This window comes from Podarcis liolepis, assembly GCF_965112155.1.
Source record: "Podarcis liolepis genome assembly, chromosome: 1".
Lineage (NCBI taxonomy): Eukaryota > Metazoa > Chordata > Lepidosauria > Squamata > Lacertidae > Podarcis > Podarcis liolepis.
In genome coordinates this window covers 116,567,897-116,595,136 of record NC_139554.1, presented here as the reverse complement: position 1 = coordinate 116,595,136, position 27,240 = coordinate 116,567,897, and the positions used below count along the sequence as shown (strand labels likewise).

At 41.0% G+C, this 27,240-nt stretch overlaps 1 protein-coding gene across 17 annotated transcripts in view; it reads left to right on the top strand.

Annotated features, from left to right (window-relative positions):
- MAP3K20 (mitogen-activated protein kinase kinase kinase 20) overlaps window positions 1-26,565 on the top strand; it is an 80,997-nt gene extending 54,432 nt beyond the window's left edge. For 2 of the 17 annotated variants that reach the window (XR_014518061.1, XR_014518067.1), the window contains exons 10-15: window positions 2,956-3,062; window positions 11,741-11,876; window positions 13,803-13,844; window positions 20,949-22,683; window positions 24,128-25,082; window positions 25,323-26,565. Coding sequence is in view for 4 of the 17 variants with exons in the window: in XM_083469192.1 (XP_083325318.1) it covers window positions 2,956-3,062; window positions 11,741-11,876; window positions 13,803-13,844; window positions 20,949-21,323 (660 nt within the window). In the remaining 13 variants the exon portion in view is untranslated. Of the gene's footprint in view, window positions 1-2,955; window positions 3,063-11,740; window positions 11,877-13,802; window positions 13,845-20,948 lie in introns of all 17 variants that reach the window. The other 15 variants (XR_014518057.1, XR_014518063.1, XR_014518058.1 and 12 more) reach the window with 8 other exon arrangements.
- Window positions 26,566-27,240: the final 675 nt, after the last annotated feature.

Sequence of the window (27,240 nt, the reverse complement as noted above, 5' to 3'; positions counted from 1 at the left end):
AAGAGCACTTGTCTCTTTTTGTTATACATTTGACATTTTTTTAATGTTGTTTGACATTTGAAATAAAGAAATTGTCTCTCTTTTATAATGCGAAAATCACTTGGATCTGCCTGGGAGAGACACCTCAGCATTGTTCCTAATTGTTTTTGTGCACTCGAATTAAAATGCACGTTTTAATTGCTGCATCTGTAATTTTAGCAGAAATGGTATAATTACAGGCGTGATGCAGAGAGAATGTGTATCATCCGTTTATTATGTATCCACATTTTGGTTTCAACCTTTTGTCTCAACCTTGTCTGGGGTCTGTCAGACAGACTAACGGAGGCGATGCTCTCTCTCTCGAGAAACATTTTAACTCTGACTTTTTCAGTTTTCAACAATTACCCCACTTTTTTTCAGCATAACAAAAGAAGCAATGAAGGCAGAAGAAAATGCAAAGAACTTATGACTGCTTTGCCTGAGACAGTATTTTTTTTTTTTAACTTGAAATAATCAGGTCATCCTTGGTTATGTGGAGCACATTTCCCCCTGCTCTGTTTCTGGACTGCATTCTGACCCAATCTTCCTTGTAACCACAGTGCTAGAATTGGCACAGGGAGGCAAGGATGTTAAAAAGTTCTATAAATTTGCACACTCAACCAAAAAAACATCTTACATACTACTATTTTATGATTTTCAAGGACCTGATTTGAAGATGTGGACAACAAATATTCTGTTTACCTATGCAAAACTGAAATATTATAAATAACTCCACGTCCTTTTTGGTAACTTCTGTGTAAAGTGAATCCTATGTGCTTTTACAGAACAAAGGCTTCACACCACAAGAAAGAAAAACACAACTGTATTCTGCATTTGTGTGGCTAACTTTCACAATGAAATGTCACTGTCATGCCTCATGAGGGCACACAAAACTTTTACAAGTTTTGTCTGCTACTTTATTGTGCTGGGCCTCAGTGTTCTCACACGCTAGGAAGGTATTCTTTATTTCTTGTAGATTAGTTTGTTCTTGTAATTGTATTGTGAAAACTTCAATTAAAATAAAAAAAACCATTACTATTTTAAATGTCACTTCAACAGACAAGCAGTCTCTTGATGAGTTAAACAATTTGGTACTTATTTTCAATGCTTTCCCTCAGTTTTCATCCATATTCTTGTTCTCGGCCCTGAAATAAAGACGTAATTACAAGTAGCGTGCTACTTTGGTACTTATTTTTGATACTTTCCCTCAGTTTTTCATCCATATTCTTGTTCTAGGCCCTGAAATAAAGACGTAATCACAAGTAGCGTGCTACTTTGGTATTTATTTTTGATAATTTCCCTCAGTTTCCATCCATATTCTTGTTCTAGGCCCTGAAATAAAGACGTAATTACATGTAGTGTGCTTTCTTTTGATTAATCAGAATGGCCTCATGCTGAAGCAAATGTATGAGCTTTGTAAAACATGATTTTTTTATTTTAGGCCACAAATATAATCGATATTTATGTCCCACTTTTTGACTGAACATGTCCAGAGTATATTCATAAAAACCATACAACAGCGTCATAAACATATAAGTGCAACTTACTAAAAGCAGTAACAGCAAACTCAAAATAACACTTTAAAGAAAACAAAAGCAAGGGTAAAAGATCATACACATAAAACTGGCAGTAATAAAACTAGGAGTTACATGCAAAAAGCCTGTTGAAATAAGTGTTTTCAAATACGTATGGCAAAAAGAGAATTGACAGAGAGAGATATTGATTGGTTTTAAATAGAAGAACATTTCAGAGTTGCTACCCTGTCTTTCTAAAGGCTCTCTCATGCCCAATCACTGAATATCCCAAGTTGGACCAAAAGTGCGTCTCTGGGTAGGCCTATATGGGAAGAAGCAGTCCCTAAACCATTTAGGGCTTTAAAGGTTAGAACCAGCACTATTGAACTGAGCCTTGAAGGGAATAGGAAGCCAGTGTTTGCATACAATGCTTGTGAGGCATACAAGGTTAGTGTTTGTAAAACTGATATTTAAAATCTTCTTTTTTCTAAAAAAAAATCTGGACTTATTTTCCTTACTTTATCTCAAGAACATGGGTTCCTGCCATACAAGTGTATAATCTGTAGTATGAAGCCTTCCTATAGGGCTGCAGTTTCATTTTACATACATTTATTGCCACATGGCCATTATGGGAAGGTGTTTCAAATGCAGCATAAGGCAAATATCTTTCTTTCTTTCTTTCTTTCTTTCTTTCTTTCTTTCTTTCTTTCTTATACACCACTCTACACCTGGAAGTCTCAGGTACAACATATAAAATCAAACCAAAAGGAACAACCCACAGGAACACTTTTGAAGACTGGGAAATGGCAAATTCTGACGTCCTTCCGACATTTATTTGCACTTATGTGCTATATCCATGGTTAGGATTTCAAACCTTCAAGAAGCGGAAGAGACCTTAAAATCTGCAAATTCTTCTCCTCACCAAAGCCGGACTCCCTTTGAACCAGCCTTTTCATATGAATTAATAGAATTAGAATTAAACATGGTGTGCTGTAAGCAGAAATTTCGATCTTGTCAGAGGTGCCACTGAGGGAAGGGAAGGAACATTGGTCTCCATATTAGTTTCATTGGAGAAGTCGTCATCCTATTATCTGTGCTTGAGAAAAAATTCAGAAATAGGTTTAGGAGTCATTAGTTACCATAGCATTGCACATGAATAATAAAATTATATCTAAAAATAGAAGGTACATTCAGGACCTTTGCTCTGCTACAATTTTGAGACACTTCTTTTTGCCTGTGTAAAAACAAACAAACACCACCAGTTACATTTTATAGATTTTTTTTCCCCTCCTTGAATTGCATATACATAATAATTATCTAGTCACCAATATGTGTTGCACTTGCAGCTTTCCTGGCAGAATTCCGTTGTTAATGTGGTCCTAGAATGTATTTTCATAATGTCTAAAATATATGTACTTTTCAGAAAAGACCGTCTTTCAAGCAGATCATTTCAATCTTGGACTCTATGTCAAATGATAGCAACCTCCCAGACCAATGCAACTCATTCCTGCATAACAAGGCAGAGTGGCGGTGAGTCTAATGAATGTGAGATTGTGACAGGGGGTGGGATTAAAATGTTTTATGGAAGGCTAGAGATCCCAGTTGTCTGAATTCAAATATATAAAAATGTTCAAATATATAAAAGGATGTCATATAGAGGAGGGAGAAAGGTTGTTTTCTGCTGCTCCAGAGAAGCGGACACGGAGCAATGGATCCAAACTACAAGAAAGAAGATTCCACGCAACATTAGGAAGAACTTCCTGACAGTAAGAGCTGTTCAACAGTGGAATTTGCTGCCAAGGAGTGTGGTGGAGTCTCCTACTTTGGAGGTCTTTAAGCAGAGGCTTGACAACCATATGTCAGGAGTGCTCTGATGGTGTTTCCTGCTTGGCAGGGGGTTGGACTCGATGGCCCTGGTGGTCTATTCCAACTCTATGATTCTATGAATTCATGGCTTTTCTGACCTGAGTTCATTGCTTCTTGGCTGAATATGAAAGGAATTTGACTCCACAAACGTTCACTCCTGAACAATTGCCTCCTGAGGCAAGGACTTAATTTTGCAAACCCATCACAAATGGGTTCCAGGCAACAGTTTGTTTTTCCAAAGTAATTTTCCTTAGAAAACAGTAAAACCAGATTAAATGGATGGATTGGCTTTTTGATCTCCACAGCATTCACACAATGCTGTGAACATGCATGCATGCATGAAGAGCACAGATCCCACAATAAACACTTGTCTGAAAGCCCCTGAGTACAAACTTCATATGTGGTGCGTTTAAATGACAAAAAGTTCTTCCAGTTGCTTGAGTTCAAGTTGAGAAACCTTGTTTGATTTGCATTCATCAGAAGTTGTTGTTTCTATTTATTTTTAACAATAAGTTGTTTCTAACTGGGGGCTGTTTTCACAGTGGCACTGTTAGTCTACTAAACCTAAGAGTTGAGTCAGAATTTTGTACAGAGATGGGCACGCTAATGAACTCTTGCGTTGGACGTGGCCTTGGCGCATCCAATATAAAACACTCAACGAGACCAACTACAACTAAGGACGCGTCTCCACTTCTGCTCGTCCCATGCCATAAAAGCTGGGGTTTGAGTTGTTTTCTGCTTGTTCCACCGCTTTCTCACAGAGAGCTTGCTCTTTAGTGCTAAATTGAAACAAACGGCACTCCGTAGAAAACCCAATTGTCGTTTGTTCCGATTCAGTGCTAAAGATCGGGGAAAGTGGGGCGGCCTAACAGAGGTTTGTGATGCCAGCACACCATCACAAATGCAATGCAGTTCAACAGTATGGCAAGCACTCTTGCTGGCAACATAAATGTTTAGAATGGGGAAGTCAGTAGACCTACATGCTACCACTAAACTGTTGCATCGTTGATATTAGATTTGGTCTTGCTCTTGTCTTTATTGTCGTGATACTACTTGGTCTGCCCCCCAAAAAAGTGTTTTTGACATTCTAAGGTCCTTACCCTTAAACACAACTTATTTAAATTTATTATTTTATTTATTTAAACAATTCATATAGCGCTTAACTTCAGTCATCTCTAAGCAGTGTACAAGACTTAAGTGATCCCTGTTCTTTTCTGCGCAATACAGATTGTGACATCACCACCTAATAATTACAAAATAATCAGGGTTGGAGTATGGGCTGATTATATTCAGAAGAGTAAGCAAGATGTTAATGTGCATCAGGTTCACAGTTCAGCACTTTTTAAGGTCCATTGTACTTATTAATGAGGGCTGTACTTTTTTTGGTGAGGCAGGAGATGGTGTGTAAAATTAAACATTAAAATGTATGTCCATATGAGAAAAGCCTCCATCTCCATAAAGAGGGCTAGGAATAGCAAACGGCAGAGTCCTAAACTTCTGATGCAATGGAATTGAAACTAAATTCTAAAGTTCAGAAGCAGAATTTTATTGCAACATTTTTTTATCTCGGATTTGGACATTTTTCATGCACTCTCTCTTCCAGCACTCTTTCATTTTTCACTGTTCTTCTTGAAAGGTCACCACTGAGAATAAGCAGACAAATTTGTTGGTTTATCAAGCACCTGATGTTTGACTTGACTTGACATTCAGTAAACCCAGCATACTTCTTGTTTCTGTGGTGGTTCCATGGATCTCGGTGCAAGTGACGACTAAGCTCAAACTCATTGACACTTTCCACTTTGGGTCCAGCATTAATGGCATTCATAGGTGCTAAAAGTCTCCCTCGCTGTGTGATTCCCAGAAGCCCTGCTGTGTTTGGTGGTATTTTTATGGGAGTGAGTGTGCACAAGGCAGCCTCTGTGTACCTTTTGAGAACGTCGTTATATCCGTCTTACAGATAAAACATTAAAGCAGGCCTGCTTAGTGTGCTTTGAAGGCCTTTTGAACGGAGAGCTGTGCAAGCAGAAGGATTGTAACCCAGGGATCTTTGCAGGAGTCTAAATTAAGAACCTTTGGCCGTTCTCCAGATTAATGCGGAGCACAATTTAATAACGTACTAAATTGTTATGGGCCCGCCTCTCTCTAAAAGAGAGAGAGAAAGAGAGCAGAGAAAAATACACGGGAATTGTATAGAGTGGTTTAAAGATGTAAAGGTTTTTTTTTAAAAAAAATAAAAGATTTATAGAAACAGGGTGTCTCAAAACAAAACATCCTAAACTCAAGAGAACTTTAGAAGTGGACTGATAACAAGAGAATTTTATTGCATGGGTGGAAAAAGTGAGCACAAGATCGGAAGTTTGAGCCAAGTCACATGGTCAGAATATAAATAGCCTCTTTCAGAACAGACATTATTCTCCCACTGAATCAGCAGAGCACGGCAGTAACCAGCATTTGGGGAGAGTTAGAATGCTTTGCGCCATCTTCTGTTGAAAAACGGAAACTGCATCACAGAACTTTGGATAACACTCAAAGCTTCCTATGAAATATACTTTTCAGCCTAATCCCAAACATGCTCACTTGGAAGTACCAATTCCCGCTGATTTCAGCGGCACTTACTACTTAAGAAATGCGCTTTGGATTTGCAGCCTTTTGAGTTCCATTCATATTTAGCTTTTCAAGATGAAGCAATGCATCTTGCGCTCCTCTTTCCTGTTGCATAAACAGGGAAATATTTGCAAGTAGCCAGAAGTGCATTATCAGCACACATCTGACTGCAAAAGCATGCAAATAACACGTATAGGTTTTAAAAACTTAGCAAATGCTGTTAAAGCAGCAGAACTGATTTGAAGCATTGGAAGATGTTGACAGTACGTAGTTTTCACTGCATGCCAGACTTCTGGAATATGCAGAAATGACTAGTTGAGATGAAAAAAATAAAATTAAAAAATTGCATCTTAGGTTTTGGTAGGTGAGGCAAGCTAGTCTCGTTTTGCTACATGTTTTTCTGCTGCCAGATGTGCAGGATCAAGCCAATGTACCAGGTTCCATAGTTGTCCTTCTGATGTATCTGATGTATAAGTGTCCTTATGATGTATCTGAATTGCATGTAGATGCTGCTGCTCTACTTAGGCCCAGCTCACATATAATACTAAACCCAAACTAGCTTGGCGACAGCATAGCATGCTGCTTCATTTCCTCCCTTGATTCTGCTGCTGTTTCACTATGGTTTGGCATAGTAAAAGGTAAAAAGGTAAAGGACATCTGGACGATTAAGTCCAGTCAAAGGCGACCATGGGGTTGTGGCGCTCATCTCGCTTTCAGGCCGAGGAAGCCTGTGTTTGTCCACAGACAGCTTTCCGGGTCATGTGGTCAGCAGGACTAAACCGCTTCTGGCTCAACAGAACATCGTGATGGAAACCAGAGCACACGGACACGCCGTTTACCTTACCACTGCAGTGGTACCGATTTATCTACTTGCACTGGCGTGCTTTCGAACTGGTAGGTTGGCAGGAGCTGGGACAGAGCAACGGGAGCTCACCCCGTCACGGGGATTCGAACCACGACCTTCCAGTCGGCAAGCCCAAGAGGCTCATTGGTTTAGACGACAGCGCCACCTGCATCCTTTACCTTTACCTTCAATCATATACTCATGGTGGTTTACAAAAAGAATAAAACAATTAATAAAACAAACTAATTCATTTGCCATTTTACAACAACAACAACCATGGTTGTTTAGACCACAGCAACACCTTTACTTTTACCTTTGGCATAGTGATACATGCCAAACCATAGCGCAGCAAACCTCTTGTGGCTTGTTTGTCAGAGACAAACCTTGTGCCTGGGTTTGCACATAGCCAAGCCATGCCTTCACTTGCTATAAGTGTAGCGGCAGGAAGACTGGAAGGCAAGTGAAGCAGTCGTGCGTTGTTTTTTTCTGTGGGTTCTTGTTTCTTCTGCCTAAGACATGGTTTCACTTAATCTCCCATGCAAACAAGGCTCAAGTCTTCTGTGACAATTAATGCTGTCACAGAGACAGCCGCTTATGCCACAGTGACAACACAATATTCTAGATATGTAAAAAAGGAGCTGTTCTTATGAAATGGAAGTTTGTGGTTTCTAACCATTGGGTCTCAGGGATATTGAAAGGCAATATGATCTTTATAAGCATACTGTATAAATGTCAGGAATCAGAACCAACTTGCAAAGTTTTCCCCTTGTTATTGTTGATGGGGGGGGGTGGGGAACAAATGCTATCAAAATGGCATTGTGTAAAAGAATATTCTTGTGGTTTTTCACTTTTATTTCAATTTTTATCCAAATTCTCACTAAGAAATGTGGGGCAGCTTCCAGATACATGGACATATTTAATATTTATAAGTTTGCTTTGAGCCATTTTTTAAATAGATAAAGCAGCTAAATAATAATAATAATATGCAAAAGGTTAATAGCAACAAAAACAGTCCATGGATTTTAAAAATATACAAAAGCACAGTTCCCAATTATAAGTATATAAAAGCATAGTGTCCCTGGTTATCAGATGCCTGTTAAAGTAGAAAGAAAGCTCATAATATTTTTAAGGATTTTTGCTTTTATTTGAGATATTGCTGATACGTTTGCCAGAGCACAGTATAAAAGTACAGTATCAAGTAAACAGATTTCCACCTTTAGCCTACATAAAAATGCAATAGTGGAGTGATCTGAGTTGTGGAGAAACAAGCCACATCAATCTGCAAGAACCACTGAAATAAACAGAATACACATTCTCAGTAATGTTAGATGCAGATCGCTAAGCTTGTGGAGTAACAGACTCATTAACTGGGCAATGTACAGGAGCCTTCCATTTAATTACACTGTTCTATTATTATGCTTTTTCTTTCTTTTTTAGAATGCAGCTGTTTCCCCCCCCGAGTCTGACCTTTTATTATACAGAAGTTTTTGCCTAATGAAGAGAGATAATTATAGTACATACACAGTAAGATTTTGACATATGGAAAGCGGTTGTTTCCAAGACTTTCCTAGGGCAGTGATTTACTTAAAACTGGATAGCATCTTCATTAAGTTTTAAAATGGATAGATGCATGCATTTAAGCGATACAAATAAAGATAACTTGTGTTTTTATTTTGTACTCTCCAACTGATAATGGGGTTTATATTGTTTATTTTACAGGGTTGTTGTTGTTGTTGTAAAATGGCAAAGGAATTAGTTTGTTTTATTAATTGTTTTCTTCTTTTTGTAAACCACCATGAGTATATGACTGAAGGTAAAGGTAAAGGACGCAGGTGGCACTGTGGTCTAAACCAATGAGCCTCTTGGGCTTGCCAATTGGAAGGTCGGCACTTCGAATCCCTGCGACAGGGTGAGCTCCCGTTGCTCTGTCCCAGCTCCTGCCAACCTAGCAGTTCGAAAGCACGCCAGTTCAAGTAGATAAATCAGTACCACTGCGGTGGGAAGGTAAATGGCGTTTCCATGTGCTCTGGTTTCCGTCACAGTGTTCTGTTGTGCCTGAAGTGGTTTAGTCCTGCTGGCCACATGACCCAGAAAGCTGACTGTGGACAAACGCCGACTCCCTCAGATGAGCGCCGCAACCCCATAGTCGCCTTTGACTGGAGTTAACCTATATGACTGAGTGCTAATGTGTGTGTACATGTATATATATATTGCACAGTATATTCCTGAAGAGAATGAAGTGTCTTCATTAATTCAAGATGCATTTACACTTCTTCAGGTTATATTCTGGTACACAATGACCTGCCCCAAGTTTCCATAAAGTTTGACCCTTCCATCTATATTCTGTTGCCTTGCAGTGCAGCACCTGCCAATTTAGGACTTAATTAGGTGTTGTGCTTCTTGGCCTCCTCTTCTGCATAATATCTTGCACCGATTAAGACGTGTAGGATGACATCAATACGCTACCTATCTCCCCATCTCAACCTTATGGCGTAGGCTGCATGGATGGGAAGCGTGTACGGTGTCAACAACACGTCACACTTCTATTTCCCAGATGATACTACAAAGATGGGACAAAGAAATGCAGAGGGACAGCAGTCCTGTGTCTCTCACAATGCCACGTTAAGTTCTTAGAATTACATTTGGATCAGGGACGTATAACAGATTACTAAACGGATTGATGTATTTTACTTGGCGACACTGGGGTTGCATGTCATGCACTTTTGCCTTTTCTTGCCAAGGCTATTCCTGTTGACAGTTATGGGTCGTTTCGGTGCCGGGCTTATAATTCAGGCACAACACGAGCTTGGCAGTGAATGGGCGTCATGGCTGGTTAGGAAAGATATCTGAAAAACAAGTAGGGGAAGGCGCAGGGGAAAATTTTGAAGGCGTTATGTGAAGCTGCTTAACAAACAAAAACTCTCTTTCAAGAAAGTTAAAGTTTCTTTTTGAGCTATTTGATTCCCCCCCCCCCCATAAAATTATTTTGCAGCACAATTTTATGCATGTTTACTTGCAAGTAAGTACAGCAGGACTTATTCTTATGTCAATATGCATAGAAACTCAGCCACAAAGTCCCTTCACCTAGTCATCTTTAAGCTGCCATTCCTTTTGATTCCTATACCTTTGTTTTCGGTCTCAACACCTGATTAACAATTAATCATTGGTTTTTATTTTTCATTTATTTCAAATGTATACTCTGCCATTTGGGGCTGACTATGGCTGTCGAAGCAGCTCACCATGTGTGCTTTAAATAGATGGCACCAGATGGAACTTTCCATATCAGTTCAGTTTAAATAGGGAAAGTGTTTGGCTCCAGATACCTGCAGCACCCTGGCTCAGCGAGGGTGATGTCATACATTGGAACAGCCTTCTGTGCCCAGATCCCTTTACAGATTAGATCCCTATGTGCAAAAAGGGCACAGGGCAGGTTGTTGCCCTAGGTGCAGTGGGATTATGGAGAAAGTGCCAGGCATACAAATTAGTACAGTATTGTCACCTTCACCTGTTTGGTGTAATGGGAGACCTTCTTTCATGTGAAGAGGTAGGGAGATCACTGCATGAAAGATACCTGGATTGTGGCTACAGCACACAGCACACCAGCGTGTTTATGTTCAGTAAACACTGATATGGGCTTAAATATTGAATATTCAGTGTCCCCAATCCATCTGAAATCTGTATGGGTTTTGTCCAACTACCATAGTTTCAGCAGGACTTTACCCCAGCACATGGACCCAGAAGTGAGCGTCACTTCATTAATAATAATAATAATAATAATAATAATAATAATAATAATAATAATAATTTTATTATTTATACCCCGCCCATCTGGCTAGGTTTCCCCAGCCACTCTGGGCGGCTTCCAACAAAATATTAAAATACAGTAGTCCATCAAACATTAAAAGCTTCCCTAAACAGGCCTTCAGAGGTCTTCTAAAAGTCAGGTAGTTGTTTATTTCCTTGACATCTGATGGCAGGGCATTCAACAGGGCAGGCGCCACAACTGAAAAGGCTCTCTGCCTGGTTCCCTGTAACTTGGCTTCTCGCAGTGAGGGACGCGCCAGAAGGCCCTCGGCACTGGACCTTAGTGTCCGGGTAGGATGATGGGGGTGGAGACGCTCCTTCAGGTATACCGGACCGAGGCCGTTTAGGGCTTTAAAGGTCAGCACCAACACTTTGAATTGTGCTCATAAACGTACTGGGAGCCAATGTAGGTCTTTCAAGATAGGGTCTCAGCCTGCATACCACATGGAAAAACTCAAAATATAAAACTGGAAAAAAACAGGGACGCAACCAAGCCTATCTATGATGTGATATTATTTTACTTGGAAATGTGTGGGGGGGTTTTTTAAAGCTCTTTTCCTTTTAAAGTGGAGAAGTGTTTGCAATGTAGGTATTTGCAATGCGGTGGAGGGAAATGGCTGGGGGCCAGGAAATTGAAACAGTATGCATGCAAATCTTTCTCCTTGATATGCTAGCTTTCTGTTTGCATATCGTTTTCCCCAACATGAAACTACTCATCCACAGTCTGAAATGGTGCATCTCAAATCCAAGGAGTTCTGTGGCATTTGAAGGCACAACTTTATTTCATTCAGCTGAAGTAAAATGTAGTTTACAAACAACATCATCAAAACCCAGGGGTTTTAAACACCTTTCCTTTTTTTTATAAAAAAAAAAGCCTGATACCTTCTGGGCTTTATTGTCTAGTGCGGACGTTTTCTGTTGTGTTTATGGTTCAGAAAACTCTCTCTTGGTGGTAATTAAATGTCCTGCTTGAGTTAGTACTGCACTTTTCACCCTTTCACGTTTAATTAATATTCACGTGGAAAACTTTTCATGAACAATTTGTACTTGTCAGGAGAAAGACGCAACCTAACAAATTGTCTCCTTGCAGATGTGAAATAGAGGCAACGTTAGAGAGGCTAAAGAAACTGGAACGTGACCTGAGCTTTAAGGAGCAGGAGTTAAAAGAACGGGAGAGGCGGCTGAAGATGTGGGAGCAAAAACTAACCGAACAGTCCAACACACCTGTAAGTACATACAAGGCTTTGAATCTTTTATCGTACATCGCAGTAGAATTTGGATACTCCCAACAAAAGCTGGACCCAAAGACCTCAACGGGCTGCGCTCACCAAAGTGGGATTGTGGGGGTCTCCTCCTTCTCCCGCCCTCCACTTTGAACAGCAGCAGGGGTGACCGGCAGGTGGGTTGGGTGCTGCACATCTGGCTTTCCGACAGCTGCACTGATGTGTTTATCAGGATGGAAAGATGGCAGGAAGGTTGGTGCAGCAGCTGGGTTGCACCTGCCCCTGCCCCTGAGCACCAGACTGCCATGTTCTGTTGCCTTTTGAAACCTCCCTTGCTTTCAAATGTGGTTTGTCCTACAGCAAGGGTTGTTGCCGTTTGAGAATCAAAGCTCCCTTGGAACCAGCTCTAGTTGTAGTTCTTTGAACTCCAGCAAAAGTGTGTCTTAACTTTCTGCTGAAGAGTGGGGCATCAGATATTTTAAACAAGTGTGGCTATAGCCCGTTGCCTCCAATAATAAGAATAAGAATAAGAATAAGAATAAATTTTATTTATACCCCATCCTTCCTGGCCAGAGCCGGGCTCCAGGCGGCTAACACCAGTAAAATTACAATAAAAACATAAGGGGGGGGGAACCAATTTAAAATACAGGTTAGAATGCAATTTAAAATGCACCCTCATTTTAAAAATTGCCCATAGATCAAAACTATAATGGGAAGGAAAACAGACTGAGTCCAAACCAAAGGCCAGGAGGAACAGCTCTGTCTTGCAGGCCCTGTGGAAAGATGCCAAGTCCCACAGGGCCCTAGTCTCTTGTGACAGAGTGTTTCACCAAGTTTGGGCCAGTACTGAAAAGGCCCTGGCCCTAGTTGAGACCAATCTAACCACCTTGCGACTTGGGACCTCCAAAGTGTTGTCATTTGTGGACCTTAAGGTCCTCCGTGGGGCATACCAGGAGAGGCGGTCCTATAGGTACGTGGGTCCTAGATCGCATAGTTAAGTGCATCCTGAAACATTCCTTCTAGTGCGTTACAAAAATGAAGCCCATAAATGAGGTTGTTATAGCTAACTCTTGGCTAATAATGGAGGGGGGAGGAACCCACAGCTGCATGTAGATCACGCTACCAGTGTGTGGGAAGCCCTGGTACAGAGGGCCCTTAAACAGCGTTCAGTTTCAGACCACTATTGCTATTTTTGTTTCAATTTGCACTGCCACTGATATATATGCTTACGAATTCAATAATAATAATAATAATAATAATAATAATAATAATAATAATAATAGTAATATATTATTTATACCCCGCCCATCTGGCTGGGTTTCCCCAGCCACTCTGGGCGGCTTCCAACAGAATATTAAAATACAATGGTCTATTAAACATTAAAAGCTTCCCTAAACAGGGCTGCCTTCAGATGTCTTCTAAAAGTCAGGTAGTTGTTTTTCTCTTTGACTTCTGGCGGGAGGGCGTTCCACAGGGGGGGTGCCACTACCGAGAAGGCCCTCTGCCTGGTTCCCTGTAACTTGGCTTCTCTCAGTGAGGGAACTGCCAGAAGGCCCTCGGCACTGGACCTCAATGTCCGGGCAGAATGATGGGGGTGGAGACGCTTCTTCAGGTATACTGGACCCAGGCCATTTAGGAACGTAAGGTTCCAAGTCCCTGTGTGTGCTTTAATATGCTCTTGCACAGATATTCTCCCAGTGGGAGGAAGGAGAATACCCAGGCATGCAACGAAATGCATGGTCAGATCAACTTCCGCCATTGAAGTGAATGCTGATGCCGCTCCATGAAGTGTAGCCCTGTGTGGGCATCAGGGCTCATTCACCTGCTAGCGAAATTTTGGAATAATTGCAATTTTAAATGGGCAACCATAGCAATATTTAGGATTACCAATACTCTCTATTATACTTACATTCCACTTTTCCTCCCAAGAGGCGCAGAGCATCTGACTGGGAGTCTTTCTGGAATGTCCACGTAAGACGCTGACCAGGCTGCGATCTGCTTGGCTTTAGTAGTGTGCTAGCATAGCTGCCTTCAGACTGTTTTTATGGGTCACATATTCTTAGAATACGAATAAATGAATAATGAACAGCCTGCAAAATTGCATATATACAATTTTTTTTATTAAAAAAAAGGTGATTGGATTCCATTTGCAAAATCAGAAATTACGTTACTATAAGATTTGCTGCATATAGTAGAGCCGGGCCCTAAAAATAGTCTGGTGCAGGAAGGAGGTCGAGGAATCTCTATGCCAGTGGTGGAGGCACAGTCCAAAACAAGGCTTGCATATGGGCAATGGATCTTTGCTGCTGGACATATTAGACATTCCATAAAAGTCGATATATAAATAAAGTGCAAAGCACAAGTAACATTTTCTGCGTCATCTTGATTAGGGAGTGAAATCAAATGCCCAAGGAAAGAATGCAAGACTGACAACTGACCATAGAAATGTGTATATATATATATATACTGTATATGATTGAACAGTATTACCGTAGCATTTTGCGGCATTTGTAAATAAGCTGCTGGCCTTCCTATTTGCATTATGCCATTGTGTTGCATTTTCTCCCCCCCCCCAAAGAAAACCCCCCAGTGGGCGCTAATTGACTTTCTTCCCCCACCACCAAAGGGGGAAAAACCCCACCCAACATCCATTTGATCCAACGTTGATACATTCTGCATCTTTTGCCATGTGTTGCCCTTCTACGATTGCCTGTAGCTCACAGGTTGTAATCACTCTTTAATTTTAGTACCTATTTTGGCCTGTTCACTGTTTTTGCACCTTCTTTCTGAGGCACAGCTTAATGACATCTATATGAATCACGCTGCATGTGTATTCCAGCTGTGAACATGTAGTAGCATATAATGATGAAGCACAGATTTTTCCCCAGAAGCAAGGTTCTCTGTGTTCTCAGTAGGCAGCCGGTAGGCTCCCTTTAATGTCTTCGAAGATCCAGTAGCTAAGATATGGGCCATCACCTACATGGTGCACAGCATGAAACATAGCCCTAATGAGCCAGTCTTCCCGCAAGCAAGGCTAGCAAGGATTTTTATGCTGCACTTGCTTATTGCTTCTACTGTTCACTGGCTGGCTTTGCTGAGTGAAGGTGTTGTGGCGAGGCCCCATTGTGCTTAGCATAAACCTCCTTTTTGTAGGACATTAATACAACTCTCCTTTTTTTACAAGTAGGGACAATTCTGTCGGCAGAGAAGACTTAAGATAATGCAGAAAGTAGAGTGCCTTTCAAACTTCTTAAATGGATTGTCATGCAGCTGAAAGAGCATCTGTCAGATTTTTTGAATAATGAAAACTCTTGCTGTTTCCTTGACTTGCCTCCGTCTCCACCCCCATTTTGCTTTATTTCTTAAGAATTTTAACTTCAGAACTCTTCTATACACAAAAACAAATCCTAGATACGTTGACATTAGAAAGGACACAAATGTCCTCTGCTGTCCTGTGGAAATGGCTGCTGTTGTTGACAAGAGGTCTATATTCTTTCTTCATGGCAGTAGAACAGGCATAGGCAAACTCAGCCCTCCAGATGTTTTGGGACTACAACTCCCATCATCCCTAGCTAACAGGACCAGTGGTCAGGGATGATGGGAGCTGTAGTCACAAAAACTGGAGGGCCGAGTTTGCCTATGCCTGCAGTAGAAGTATTAGGATAGTAAAACTGCAATGAGGGAGAAATAAACCTATGAAATGATTTGCAGGGTGTTCCTTTTCTTCATTTACTGAAAGTCCTTCCCTGGCACCTCTATATGGATGAAGGGCTAGGCCATTGTCTGGAGCAGTAAAGAGTGACTGGAAGTGAGGACCATAGAGTCTTCAAAAGGATAGGGCACCTTTGAAAAGGAACATGTCCAGTCCTACAAATGGCGCACTGGAAACCCATCGCCATAGAGAGGCTTGGAGGGGCAAGGAAATTAGATTCACTAATTTCTAGCCCAGTGGCTCTGTTCTCACCTCACCATGAAGCACATGGTTTGCCTTGAACACACAAATGGATCTGACTTCGCTCCTCCCCTGAGTGTGAGCAGGGACAACAAACCACTATGTGAAACAAGGCTATGAGATTGTGTCTCTCTCTGGTGGCCCCAACAATGCATAATCCACTCTACAATTCATGGAAAGCTCCCATCACCATATGAAATGCAAATAGCAGGTTCTGAGGGGCAGTTTTTGTTGGTACCATGGCAGGGAGACAAATAGTTAAACTTCTCTTTCCCACCTCCCAGCCTCAAGGGTGTGCAGCTTGATTGCATTCACAATTAATGCCACATCTAATTTGGCCCCAAAACATGGGCTTTAATTGGGACCCTCTAGGATAGAACCTAATTTTGAAAACTGGCACCACCAGTTATCTCACCACAAGAGTAACCACAACTACTGGTGTGAATTCTTCTTAAGTCTTTCAGACATGGGCTGCCAGGGCAAAGGGAGTGGCATTGGATATATTGTCCAGGGTGCTGAACAATTAGAATTTAACAGAGCGCGATAAAACTCAAAAGTGCTAGGATTGCGAAGGGTGACCCATAGCATTACAATCTGGGCACTGGTTACTTACTTCTTGATTACTGTAATACAGGGGGCTGCCTTGGAAGGCTGTTCATAAACTACAGTGGGTTCGGGCTCCTGAAGCTAGGCTTCTTGTGGGTGCGATGTGGGGACTCACGGTACTCCCCTTTTGTAACAGCTGCACTGGCTCCCTGCTTCCAGATGTTGCTCATTTAGTCCCATAAAGCCCTAAAAACAGCTTGAGATCAGGTTATCTGAAGGACCACCTTTTTCCATATAGTCCTGACTGAGAACTAATGCCTTCCAGAGGCCCTTCTCACTTTCCCTTTAGGAATTCTTACCGTGACACCGCATAAAAAGGCCTTTTGTGTGGTGGCCCCTCCATCTCCAGAGATCTCTATGATTCCTTTACCGTATGCATTTCAGAGAGCAGTTGAACCTTTCTCCTCAAACATTTTAGCTCTTCAACCTAATTTGGCTGCTGTGAATTTGCTCATATCTTATTGTTTTTTTAGGGTTCCCCGTTCTGATCTCCTTGGGAAAGAGCAGGATATAAGCTTATCCAGTGCTGTTTTTCTAGAAAAAGAGGTGCCAGAACTCGCCACGAACACCTCCCTCGTTCTCTTAGAATGGCAACGGCGCCCACCTGAGAGGTGCCGGAATTGAGCTCTGGCTGGAAAACTCCCTGAGTTTTTCTTAAAGAAAGAAATGCTTGGCTTTTCATTGCAGAAGCATGGACAACCCTATGTGGGAAAATACTGAAGTCAAATAAGTAGATTCGCTTCAACAGGAACATACTTTGTTTCAAATGTAGTTCAGCAATTTTAGCTCCGGAACTCAGTTCTGTGTCAGTTTGGGCAAGAAACTATCTGAAGAGGGTGGGGGTGGGGGAGTGGGGGGAAAAAAGGATACTTAATTAATATGCAAGAATTAGTGCATAGAACTTATGTCAGGAATTGGAAGCAGATGGAGACACATGCTAAGCAGAGACTTGTCAAGTTTAAGGGGGCTAAGCTGCAGCTGCACAGCACCTGCTGTATCATTGTCAAGCATTGTGGCAACATCGGCATGGAATTGAAAGGAGGACAAATTGAACAGTTTTATGGTTATATTATGGAAACTCTTCCCTCTTAGGCCTGATTCACACATGCAAATAGTGGCTACTTATAATGCAACTACAGAATGCTCAGTGCACCAAGTCATTCATGTAAAGTAGTGTGTGTGTGTGTGTGTGTGTGTGTGTGTGTGTGTGTGTGTGTGTGTTTTCCTTGCTACTCCCCGCCCCCCAAGCCACTGGAAATACACACACTTCCTTTTATTTTCCATTTTGCAGCCACAAATTGATTGCCGCATGGAGCAGACTGTGCTTGGTTGCATTGCATACCAAAGCCAAGATGCTGTTTGTAAGCGTGAATCAGGCTTCGGGTTGTAATAATAATAATAATAATAATAATAATAATAATAATAATAATAATAATAATAATACCCCACCCATCCGACTGGGTTTCCCTAGCCACTCTGGGCGACTCATAATATTCAAAACACGATAAAACATCAAACATTAAAAACTTCCCTAAACAGGGTTGCCTTCAGATGTCTTCTAAAAGTCAGACAGTTGTTTATTTCCTTGACATCTGATGAGAGGGTGTTCCATAGGGTGGGTGTTACTACTGAGAAGGCCCTCTGCCCGGTTCCCCATGGTCCGAAAACCTCTTACACAAGAACATTTGCAGTGAAGTTGTCAGGACTATTCTAGAATCAGTGTACAAGGAACATATTCTCTGTTCCTCCCCTTGCTATGCTTCCTTTCAGCATTGTAAGTCTAGGTAAAGAACCACGGTTCCAACAACTGCATGAGCAAAGTTCAAATCCCTGTCTGTTTCAGATCCCAACCTTAACCATTCTGAGACGTGGGACCAGCTTGGTGTTTACTCTTTGAGAAAGCACAGTGATGCCTAGCTCTGATAGGAGAATAGAAACATGACCAGCTGACCAGCCCACGTTAGTTCCTTGCTCCTAAATTCTGTAACGTTTCAAGCCTACTCACAGCGAACCAAAGGAGTTGATCAAGGGCATTGGTATGGGGGGGCGGGGCGGGGAGCACTGTAAAATAAATACAAACATTTCAAGGCTAATAACTGCTAGAAGTGCAGGATGAATATCTGGCCTATTAAGCCTTCAGATTAAAGACCAAGGAGTTGTTCCCAGACTTCTGGACATTAGATATACACATCTAATGTAATTCCTTGTCCCCATTTAGGGCATTTCTTTAGAATCTCTTAGTTTGCTCAACACAAAAGTCAAGATAAAAAAGAAGCTTAAATTAAAAAATCTACTGGAAAATACAGTAGATTCCTTATTTAACCTTTTGACTTTGGTGTTGTTTGTTTCTGGTGTACAGTCGATTATATTTTCCCTGCATCTATCGCCCCCCCCCCCACTCTCCAGGTAATATCCAGAGTTTAATTCAATTCCCCCTTTACTTATTTATCATATTTTTATCCCATCCCTCCCAAGTTGTCCAGAATAGTGTGTGTTGTGTCTTCTGCCAGTTTAAATCCACAAGATTGTGAGATCAGGTAGATTGAGAGTTGGTGATTGACTCAAGGCCATTGTGGCTGAGTGAAGATTTGAATTCAGGACTCTCTGGTCCTATTCCTGACCCCACTATATCACACTGGCCCTCAGAACCACAACATGTTTTTTTAAGCACTTGTCAAAATGAAACCAGATACAGTGGTACCTTGGTTTAAGAACATCTTAGTTTATGAACAACTTGGATTAAGAACGCTGCAAACCCGGAAGTAGATGTTTTGGTTTGTGAACTTTGCCTTGGAATAATAACATGTTCCACTTCCTGTTGAGTGTGTTCTATTTGTAAATTGAGTTCCCGGCTGCTATGGGAAAGCATGCCTTGGTTTAAGAATGCTTTGGTTTAAGAACAGACTTCTGGAATGGATTAAGTTCGTAAACCAAGGTACCACTGTACTAGGTAGCATGTCCTCTGAACATACATTCTTTGCTTGCATTGTCAGGCTGAGACATAGGAGGCTGGCTGGCTGTATTAAGAAGCAGGTCAGCCCATTCACTGGGAATTAGTTACGTTCTTGCCAACTATGGTTTTTGGGATGTCAGGTACGTTATGGGGAACCTAACACATCCACGGAATGTGACTTGAGAATGTCCTTATTACCTAAAACCTGCATTATGTCAGAGTTTCTTTCTTTCATCCAAAGATCTCTTGCCAAGTGTATTTTTGCACACACACATACGCATAAAGAAAGGTTAAAATAAATTCCGGTGGAGTGGAAGTAATGAAATCTTACATAGTTTAGTGTGAAACTCAAGATTTGTGTTGGCTTGAGCACAGCATGCAAACATCCTTTTATGCGTGGTGCAGCTATAGTGAGCGCATGCAGCGTATTTTTCCTCTGCACATATGATAACATGCTCGCAAGCTACCAGGAAGCTAGGATTTATTGATGTCCTCCTGCCACATGTCCATGGATAACATTAGAATTCAGCCCTTTGTCTCCACGGCAAATTTCTTGTGAGCTTTTCCCACTCACTTCCCAATGTGAGATCTTGTCTGGCCACTCCAAATAGCTCACTCTGGTGAGTGGTCCATGCTTCAGAGAGATGTCACATACAGAGTTGTTAGCCATGTGTATCACTCCCATTGTGTAGAAACAGTCTGCAAGCCACTTTCAGGTACTCCTAGCGGCTGCTGATAGGGACATGGAAACTGTCAGTTCAAACCACATTATAGATACATGGCATGGACCACTTACCTTGCAGAGGCTGTTTGCCCTGGCCGCCAGAGGGCCATTGTAATGTGGAGCAGAGTCATAACTATGGCACATGGGGAAACTGGGAAATGTGCACTCTCAGGAACTCTTTGTGTACATTGCCCCATGGATATGCCAACATAGCAAGGCTCCGATGTACATTTATCGATTTCCATTTTCCAGCAAAAACCTAACCATTACAGAAGCAGTTTGTTAGCAGTGAAGGGTAAGAGTATTTTGATAGCGGTACCTTTTTTTTATTCTAGCGTGAATATAGACACAAAAGGAACTGTAATCTACAGGCACCTTTACATTGGGAACTTCAGGAATATTTATTCCAGCATCAGCCTTTGGAATAGTAAACAAACATTTTAAATCAATTTGCTATTTGTTTTTCAAAACGGAACAAAAACTGAAGTTTGTTTGGGTTTTTCCTTTGGCTTTGATAAAACTGTTTTCAGGATAGACACTTCTACAAAATATTTTACCTCATGCCATGCAAAGTTTTAATTTTCAACGTGAAAGCTCAATCTGCCTATGGTGCCTTGCATACTCATTGGTGGTGGTTATTTTATCTTCATGGTCTAAAAATAAATAGCCAAGTATTTTCAGAAAGAAATTCTTAATTGGCTGTTTATATTTAGACTCACTAATAATTTTACTTTCTGTTTATTGCTCACTAATCTGGTGGTGTCTTTTGCCTGGTTTTTAAATTGGTCCTAACTTTCCTTTTTTTCTCCTCTATCCTTCCTTTCCTTTTTTTTCTACTAGTTTTGCTTCCCTTTTGCTGCAAGAATGTCAGAGGAGTCTTACTTTGAATCTAAAACAGAGGAATCAAACAGTGCAGAGATGTCATGTCAGATCACAGCAACAAGTAACGGGGAGGTAGCTGGTGTGAACCCAAGTCTGAAGGCCTTGATGATGAAGGGCTTTGGGGATATCTTCCCTATGAAGGAAGCAGGACCCGTCCTGCATTCTGGGATGCAGATAAATATGCAAGCCAAAAAGAATTCTTCCAAAACCACCTCTATGAAAAAAGGGAAGAAAGTCAACATGTCATTGGGGTTCCATGAATTCGACTTATCTGATGATGATGCTTCTGATGATATTGATTTTGATGATGGAAGTGATAGTAGCAGTGAATGAAAGAAATAAAAAACTGTCATGTGGCATCTGAAACAAAGGGGGAGGGAAAAGATTTTTTTTTTCCTGAAAAAGAAGCTACAAGTGTGAATTAAAACAACTTTGAAACCCAGCACCACTCAGTTTCGTAGGCCCATTTTATTTCTTGTATGTGAGAAGTTATGTTTATACCCATATTTGGCTTTAAAATTTGCTTTAAAACACCTTATGTGTGTTTTTTTAAAAAGGGGGGAATATTCTATTATGCTACAATATTTGGTTGCTTATTTACTTCTCAACACCATAAGGAAACTGCAGACTGCTAGGAGTGTTTTTAATTCACATAATTGTTGGTAAATTATGAATATGTTGCTATTACTCTTGCCGGGTTTTTGAACAAGTTAACATCTGGATTTTTCATGTAAATTTGACAACCTCCTTTAAAATAGCCTTGTGTACAGGAGGAGCAGGCTTTGCACTAGGATCTGCTCCTCTTTCCCTCCACTGAATATTATTGTCTCTGACAATGCCGATCATCTGTTTGGAGTAGAAGCAGCACCAAGCTTTCTGGCTTCAGTGACCTCTCCTCACACAGGTTGTCAGTTCTAATATAGATCTCCCTTCCATTCAACTGATACCTGATACAGGTTTCCCCTCCTCAGCATCTTTTTGCACAACGAAGGACCTAATCCAGAAGGGCTATGCACACGTGTTAGGTTGTCCTTACAGGATGTGCAATTTAACCTGCACTTAAGCTGCAATCCTGCAACCACATACTTGGGAGTAAGCCTCACTGAACATCAACGGGCCTGAACTCTGCTTGTTGCCATTCCTGTATATTTTTTGGGCAAGTACCAATTCATAACTAGAAATGAGAAACCGAATACAGTCGTACCTTGGAAGTCAAACAGAATCCGTTCTGGAAGTCCGTTCGGCTTCCAGAATGTTCGGAAACCAAAGCGCAGCTTCTGATTGGCTGCAGGAAGCTCCTGCAGCCAATCAGAAGCCGTGGAAGCCCATGTCGGGTGTTCAGGTTCCAAAGAACGTTTGCAAACCAGAACACTCCCTTCCGGGTTTCAGGAGCCAAAACGGTCCAAGTACCAAGGCATTTGAAATCTAAGGTACGACTGTATAACATAATGGAATATAAGCACAGCTTCTAGAAGAGAATGTGGACATGAGAATTCATCGAGGTATCCCTTTTTCTCCAGTGTATTTACACCACAAGCTCAACTGCATAAAAGTAACCAAAGACATAGCTGTGGACTTGTGGTTGTATCCAATATAGTGCTGAGTAAGAATCACATCAGTGCAAGGTTTTACACGGTTAAACTTTTCCACCATGTCCTCAAACATGCTCTCTAAACCTGTTCTGGAGATTCCAGCAACATGTCATCCAGAGCAGATCTGAGGAGAGCGCAAGTTGCACACAATGGGGGAGGAGAGAGTTGAGAAAATCTGGTTGCACATGTTAAATCCTTGAACTGGTAAGAATGCATTCGTTGGCTGCCACCCATGATAATTAGTAGGGCTTTAACATTTAGTGGATTAATTGGGTTAATTGAAACAATTAAAATTCCAACTCGGGCAGACTGAAACAACTCTTTTATATATATATTTAAGAACATATATTTTTAAGAGCTTATGAAAACTGTGAGTGGCAGACAGGAACTTACAAACTATCCCCTCTTCTACAATGGGAAGGAAAGGGGGCGGAGATATTTTGTCAGTGTCTAAATCCCCTACCACGCTACCCTGGTTTGGAAACTACATAGCTTTGGGTCGTACAGACCCAACCGCTCTCTGGACCGGTTGTGGCAAGCATGACCCTATTTTGCCTTGCCAAATTTGGAAATCTGTTGCCAGTTTGGCCAGGGCCTCAGAAGAGGCGTTGCTGGAGGAGAGAGCTCCTCCAACATGGAATTGCCTTCTCTGAAATCATAGCTCTATCTCTGATATTTGAGGGATAGATCTTATCGATCCTGTGTTTCCTGAAACACCCTGCTAGGGATTCTAACTGTCTTTTATTACACTATACTAGTACTTCAGCATGCTTTTGCACAATAAAAAAAATTGTTTGTCCCCTGGAGTGAGATAGGCATAGCGAAGAGATTTGGTCTGTGTGCATTGACAGTTGCATTGGTAATACTTAGGTAAGCATGTTATTCAGGAAAAAGAAATCGTAGAATCTGTTATCTTCTTAGAATTGGAAGGGACCCAAGGGTCATCCAGTCCAACCCTTCAGTGCAGGAACCTCAGCTATAGCAGATGGCTATCCAACCTCTGCTTAAAAACTTCCAAGGAAGGAGAGCCCACCACCTCTCATGGGAATCTGTTCCGCTGCCAAACAGCGCTTACTGTCAGAAAGTTTTTTCCGAACGTTTGGTCGCAATCTCCTTTCTTGTATCTTGAAGCCATTGCCTCGAGTCCTACCCTCCAGAGCAGGAGAAAACAAGCATGCTCTCTCTTTCAAGTGACTGCCCTTGAGATATTTGAAGATGGCTATCGCATCTCCACTTGGTCTTCTCTTTTCCAGGCTTAAACATACCCAGCTCCTTCAAGCGCTCCTTGTAAGGCTGAGTTTCCACATCGTTCAGCATCTTGGTTGCCCTTCTCTGCACACGTTCCAGTCGATATGACTTTCTCATATGCAATGAAACATACTTTGTGTAGAAAACACAGCATTTTATTTCCAGTATAATGTGGAGGCATCAAGAATGGCAGCCTGTGCACAGAAATTGTTCACTAATCTGGTAGTGCGCACATAACACTCATATATTTTACAGATAGTCAGCTAGGACAGCAATTCTTATGGATCTTTAAATAAGGGTGCGTGAGTAAATCTGGTATTAGTCTTGTAACCAAAACAGCATACACACACACAGACACACGTCTGTGTGTCTGTGCACACGTCTGTGTGTCTGTGTGTAAGTAATGTGGGCCAGGCTGATATTTGCCAAATACAGACCATTTCAGAATCTGCAATCTTCACGCAGCCCAAACCTGTGTTCAGTGGGACTTAACTTCCAGGTATTACATACACAGGATTGCAGCCTTGATTATAAAACCAAATATCTGTGATTCCTTCCCTCCAGTAATCTCAAAACACAGTGCTTTAGTATACTTGACTGATAGTTGGATCTGTGCTACAAACACACAAAGACTTTGCACTGTCAAAAAACAACCCCGGGTCTGTTTTGGAACTGAAATAGCTTTCGACACACGTTCACTACCTATTTATTTACTATTTGATTTTTTTTTTAACTGAACATTTGAGTAAAATATTTATATACTACTAAAAGCACAATGTTGAGGGGGCTCACTTCAGATACTGCAATGCAATGTATAACTGCTACTGCATTCTGCAGTCAGGGAGCACCAAAGATTTCTTAGGCTTGGGTATACAGGCAATGGTTTTTGAAAGACTTTAGGTCAGTAGTCATCACTGTATGTAAGATTATTATTCTTTTTGTGTTTGTGCGTTCCCTGTTGAAGTGGTCAAGCTACAAAGTTCTGTCGCACTACAAGAAACACGTTTGATGCCATAGAAATGTAGCAAGCAAAACAAACATAATGAGTATGTATTCTGCTGGGAACTATAGGCTTGTTCATAAATTTTGTTTGTTCATTCTCAACTTGGTATTAGACTTGGGTGTACAGTATAGGTATCTGCAGGTAAAGAGAATTCTCCCTGGCCACCAGATCAACTCCTCTCCCCCAAGAGAAAATAAGGAATGTTTAAAATACCAAGAAAAGTCAGTTTGAGGTGCCCCATATAAAATAATGAAGAAGAGTTTGGATTTGATATCCCGCCTTTCACTCCCTTTAAGAAGTCTCAAAGCGGCTAACATTCTCCTTTCCCTTCCTCCCCCACAACAAACACTCTGTGAGGTGAGTGAGGCTGAGAGACTTCAGAGAAGTGTGACTAGCCCAAGGTCACCCAGCAGCTGCATGTGGAGGAGCGGAGACGCGAACCCGGTTACCCAGATTACGTGACTACCGCTCTTAACCACTACACCACACTGAGTGAATAGACTCATTTTGAAATAAACTCTTCCCAAACCCTGCAGTTGTAGGGTTCACCCCCCCCCAATAGCTTATAGTGATTCTATCTGATAAGCCATTCCCAAACCCATATGTGAGCAGAAATGTAGCTGTCTTTTGAAATTTGCACTCCTCCGAAATACTAAAGTTCAAAAGTGGGTATATTAAGGAAAAGTATACACAGTAATGTGTATTAGTGAAAAGAATGCAAAAAACATGCAATATAACTAGCAGAGCTGTTGATATTAGGTGAAATTTCATACAAAATGTGTATAGCTGAAGAAATACTCATAGATATCTGTATAAAATTTTGTGCAGATGTTTTTAGAACAACCCACGAGTGCAGAAATGGAGTTAGCTGAATTTAAGGTTGGAAAAATGAGATGCAGAGAAACAAACTGACAGATTAATCCAACCTTAAGTACGGCCTTAGTACATCAAAGGACTATATCAAGTACTGTACCCTCTTCCAACTTTTCCTTCAAGAAAACAGCTGAGTTGGATATGATACAAGTAGCTTCCAGACCTTAAAACCTACTGTATTCCTGGAAATTGAAGAAACCATCTTCACTTCCTCTAAATTAGAAGACTCTAATTTAACACTTGCTAAGCCAGCTAGAGGTTTCTTGATGATAGGAATAATTTCAGCAACATCATTCAGGCAATAAACATGTTATGGTGTCTATAAGAATCTGCAGTGCCTCTCTTTTGAAGTCTGATATATAGCACACTATATTTATATATATATTTGCTTTTGCACTGTTGAAATGTTTTATATTGACTAATAAGGAAATGATATCATTTGTAATCCAGGCACGTATGAAAATGTAAATGGAAAGTATTTTCAGTACTTAGGAAAGCTCAACCTTGGGCTTTTTTGTTGTTGTTGTTTTGTTTTCTCCTAAAAACTGCTGTGCTGTGTGAACTCTGTGCCAAAAGTACTGCAGTGTGTAAACAGAATATCTAATTTTTATGGAATGTGAAATGTTATACTCTTGCATGGTGAGGCCTTTAGTAATGAGTCTCTCCCACCCCCACAAGGCACTACTATATGATGGCTTGCTCCAGTCACATAATGGATTTGCTTGTCTAGTTATTAACAATACATTTTGGGGGAAGGGGCAATTTGGTGTCATAAATCTTATTTTGTTGTGAATTGTTTTCTTTTCCTTCTCTTTGTCTTCATTCTGACTTTGCAATAAACATTTTGACAGGAAGAAAACCTGTGGTCCCGTATAAAAATATTAGGGGTTAGATGAGGGATATGATGTGTATACGCCAGCTACCGTATATTTTGCTCTATAAGACGCACCAGACCACAAGACGCATCTAGTTTTTGTAGGAGGAAAACAAGAAAAAAAATATTCTGAATCTCAGAAGCCAGAACAGCAAGAGGGATCGCTGCGCAGTGAAAGCAGCAACCCCTCTTGCTGTTCTGGCTTCTGGGATAGCTGTGCAGGCTGTATTCGCTCCATAAGACACACACACATTTCCCTTTACTTTTTAGGAGGGAAAAGTGAGTCTTATAGAGCAAAAAATACGGTATTTCACACATGGCTTCTCCATTTTGGCTTCGTTTCTGTTAAATAACTCACAGCACAGTGTAATATGTCATGCGTTGTTGTTCATCTGAGGTTGTATTTACCTAATTTTAAGACCTGCTAAAGAACAGGTGATTGCTATTATGTCCTGGTATGTAAAACCAGTTTCAAAGAGGGCGTACTTGGTTTTCCCCACGACTGCACATACATATATACATCATTTTATTTGCGTGCCACCTTTCTGTAGTGCAAACCATGCTCAAGGTGGCTTACAACATGGAAAAAAACGACAAAAGTAGCCATAAAGATAAATAAAACTTCAAAAAGTACACAGCTAACTTGAACAATGTTCACAT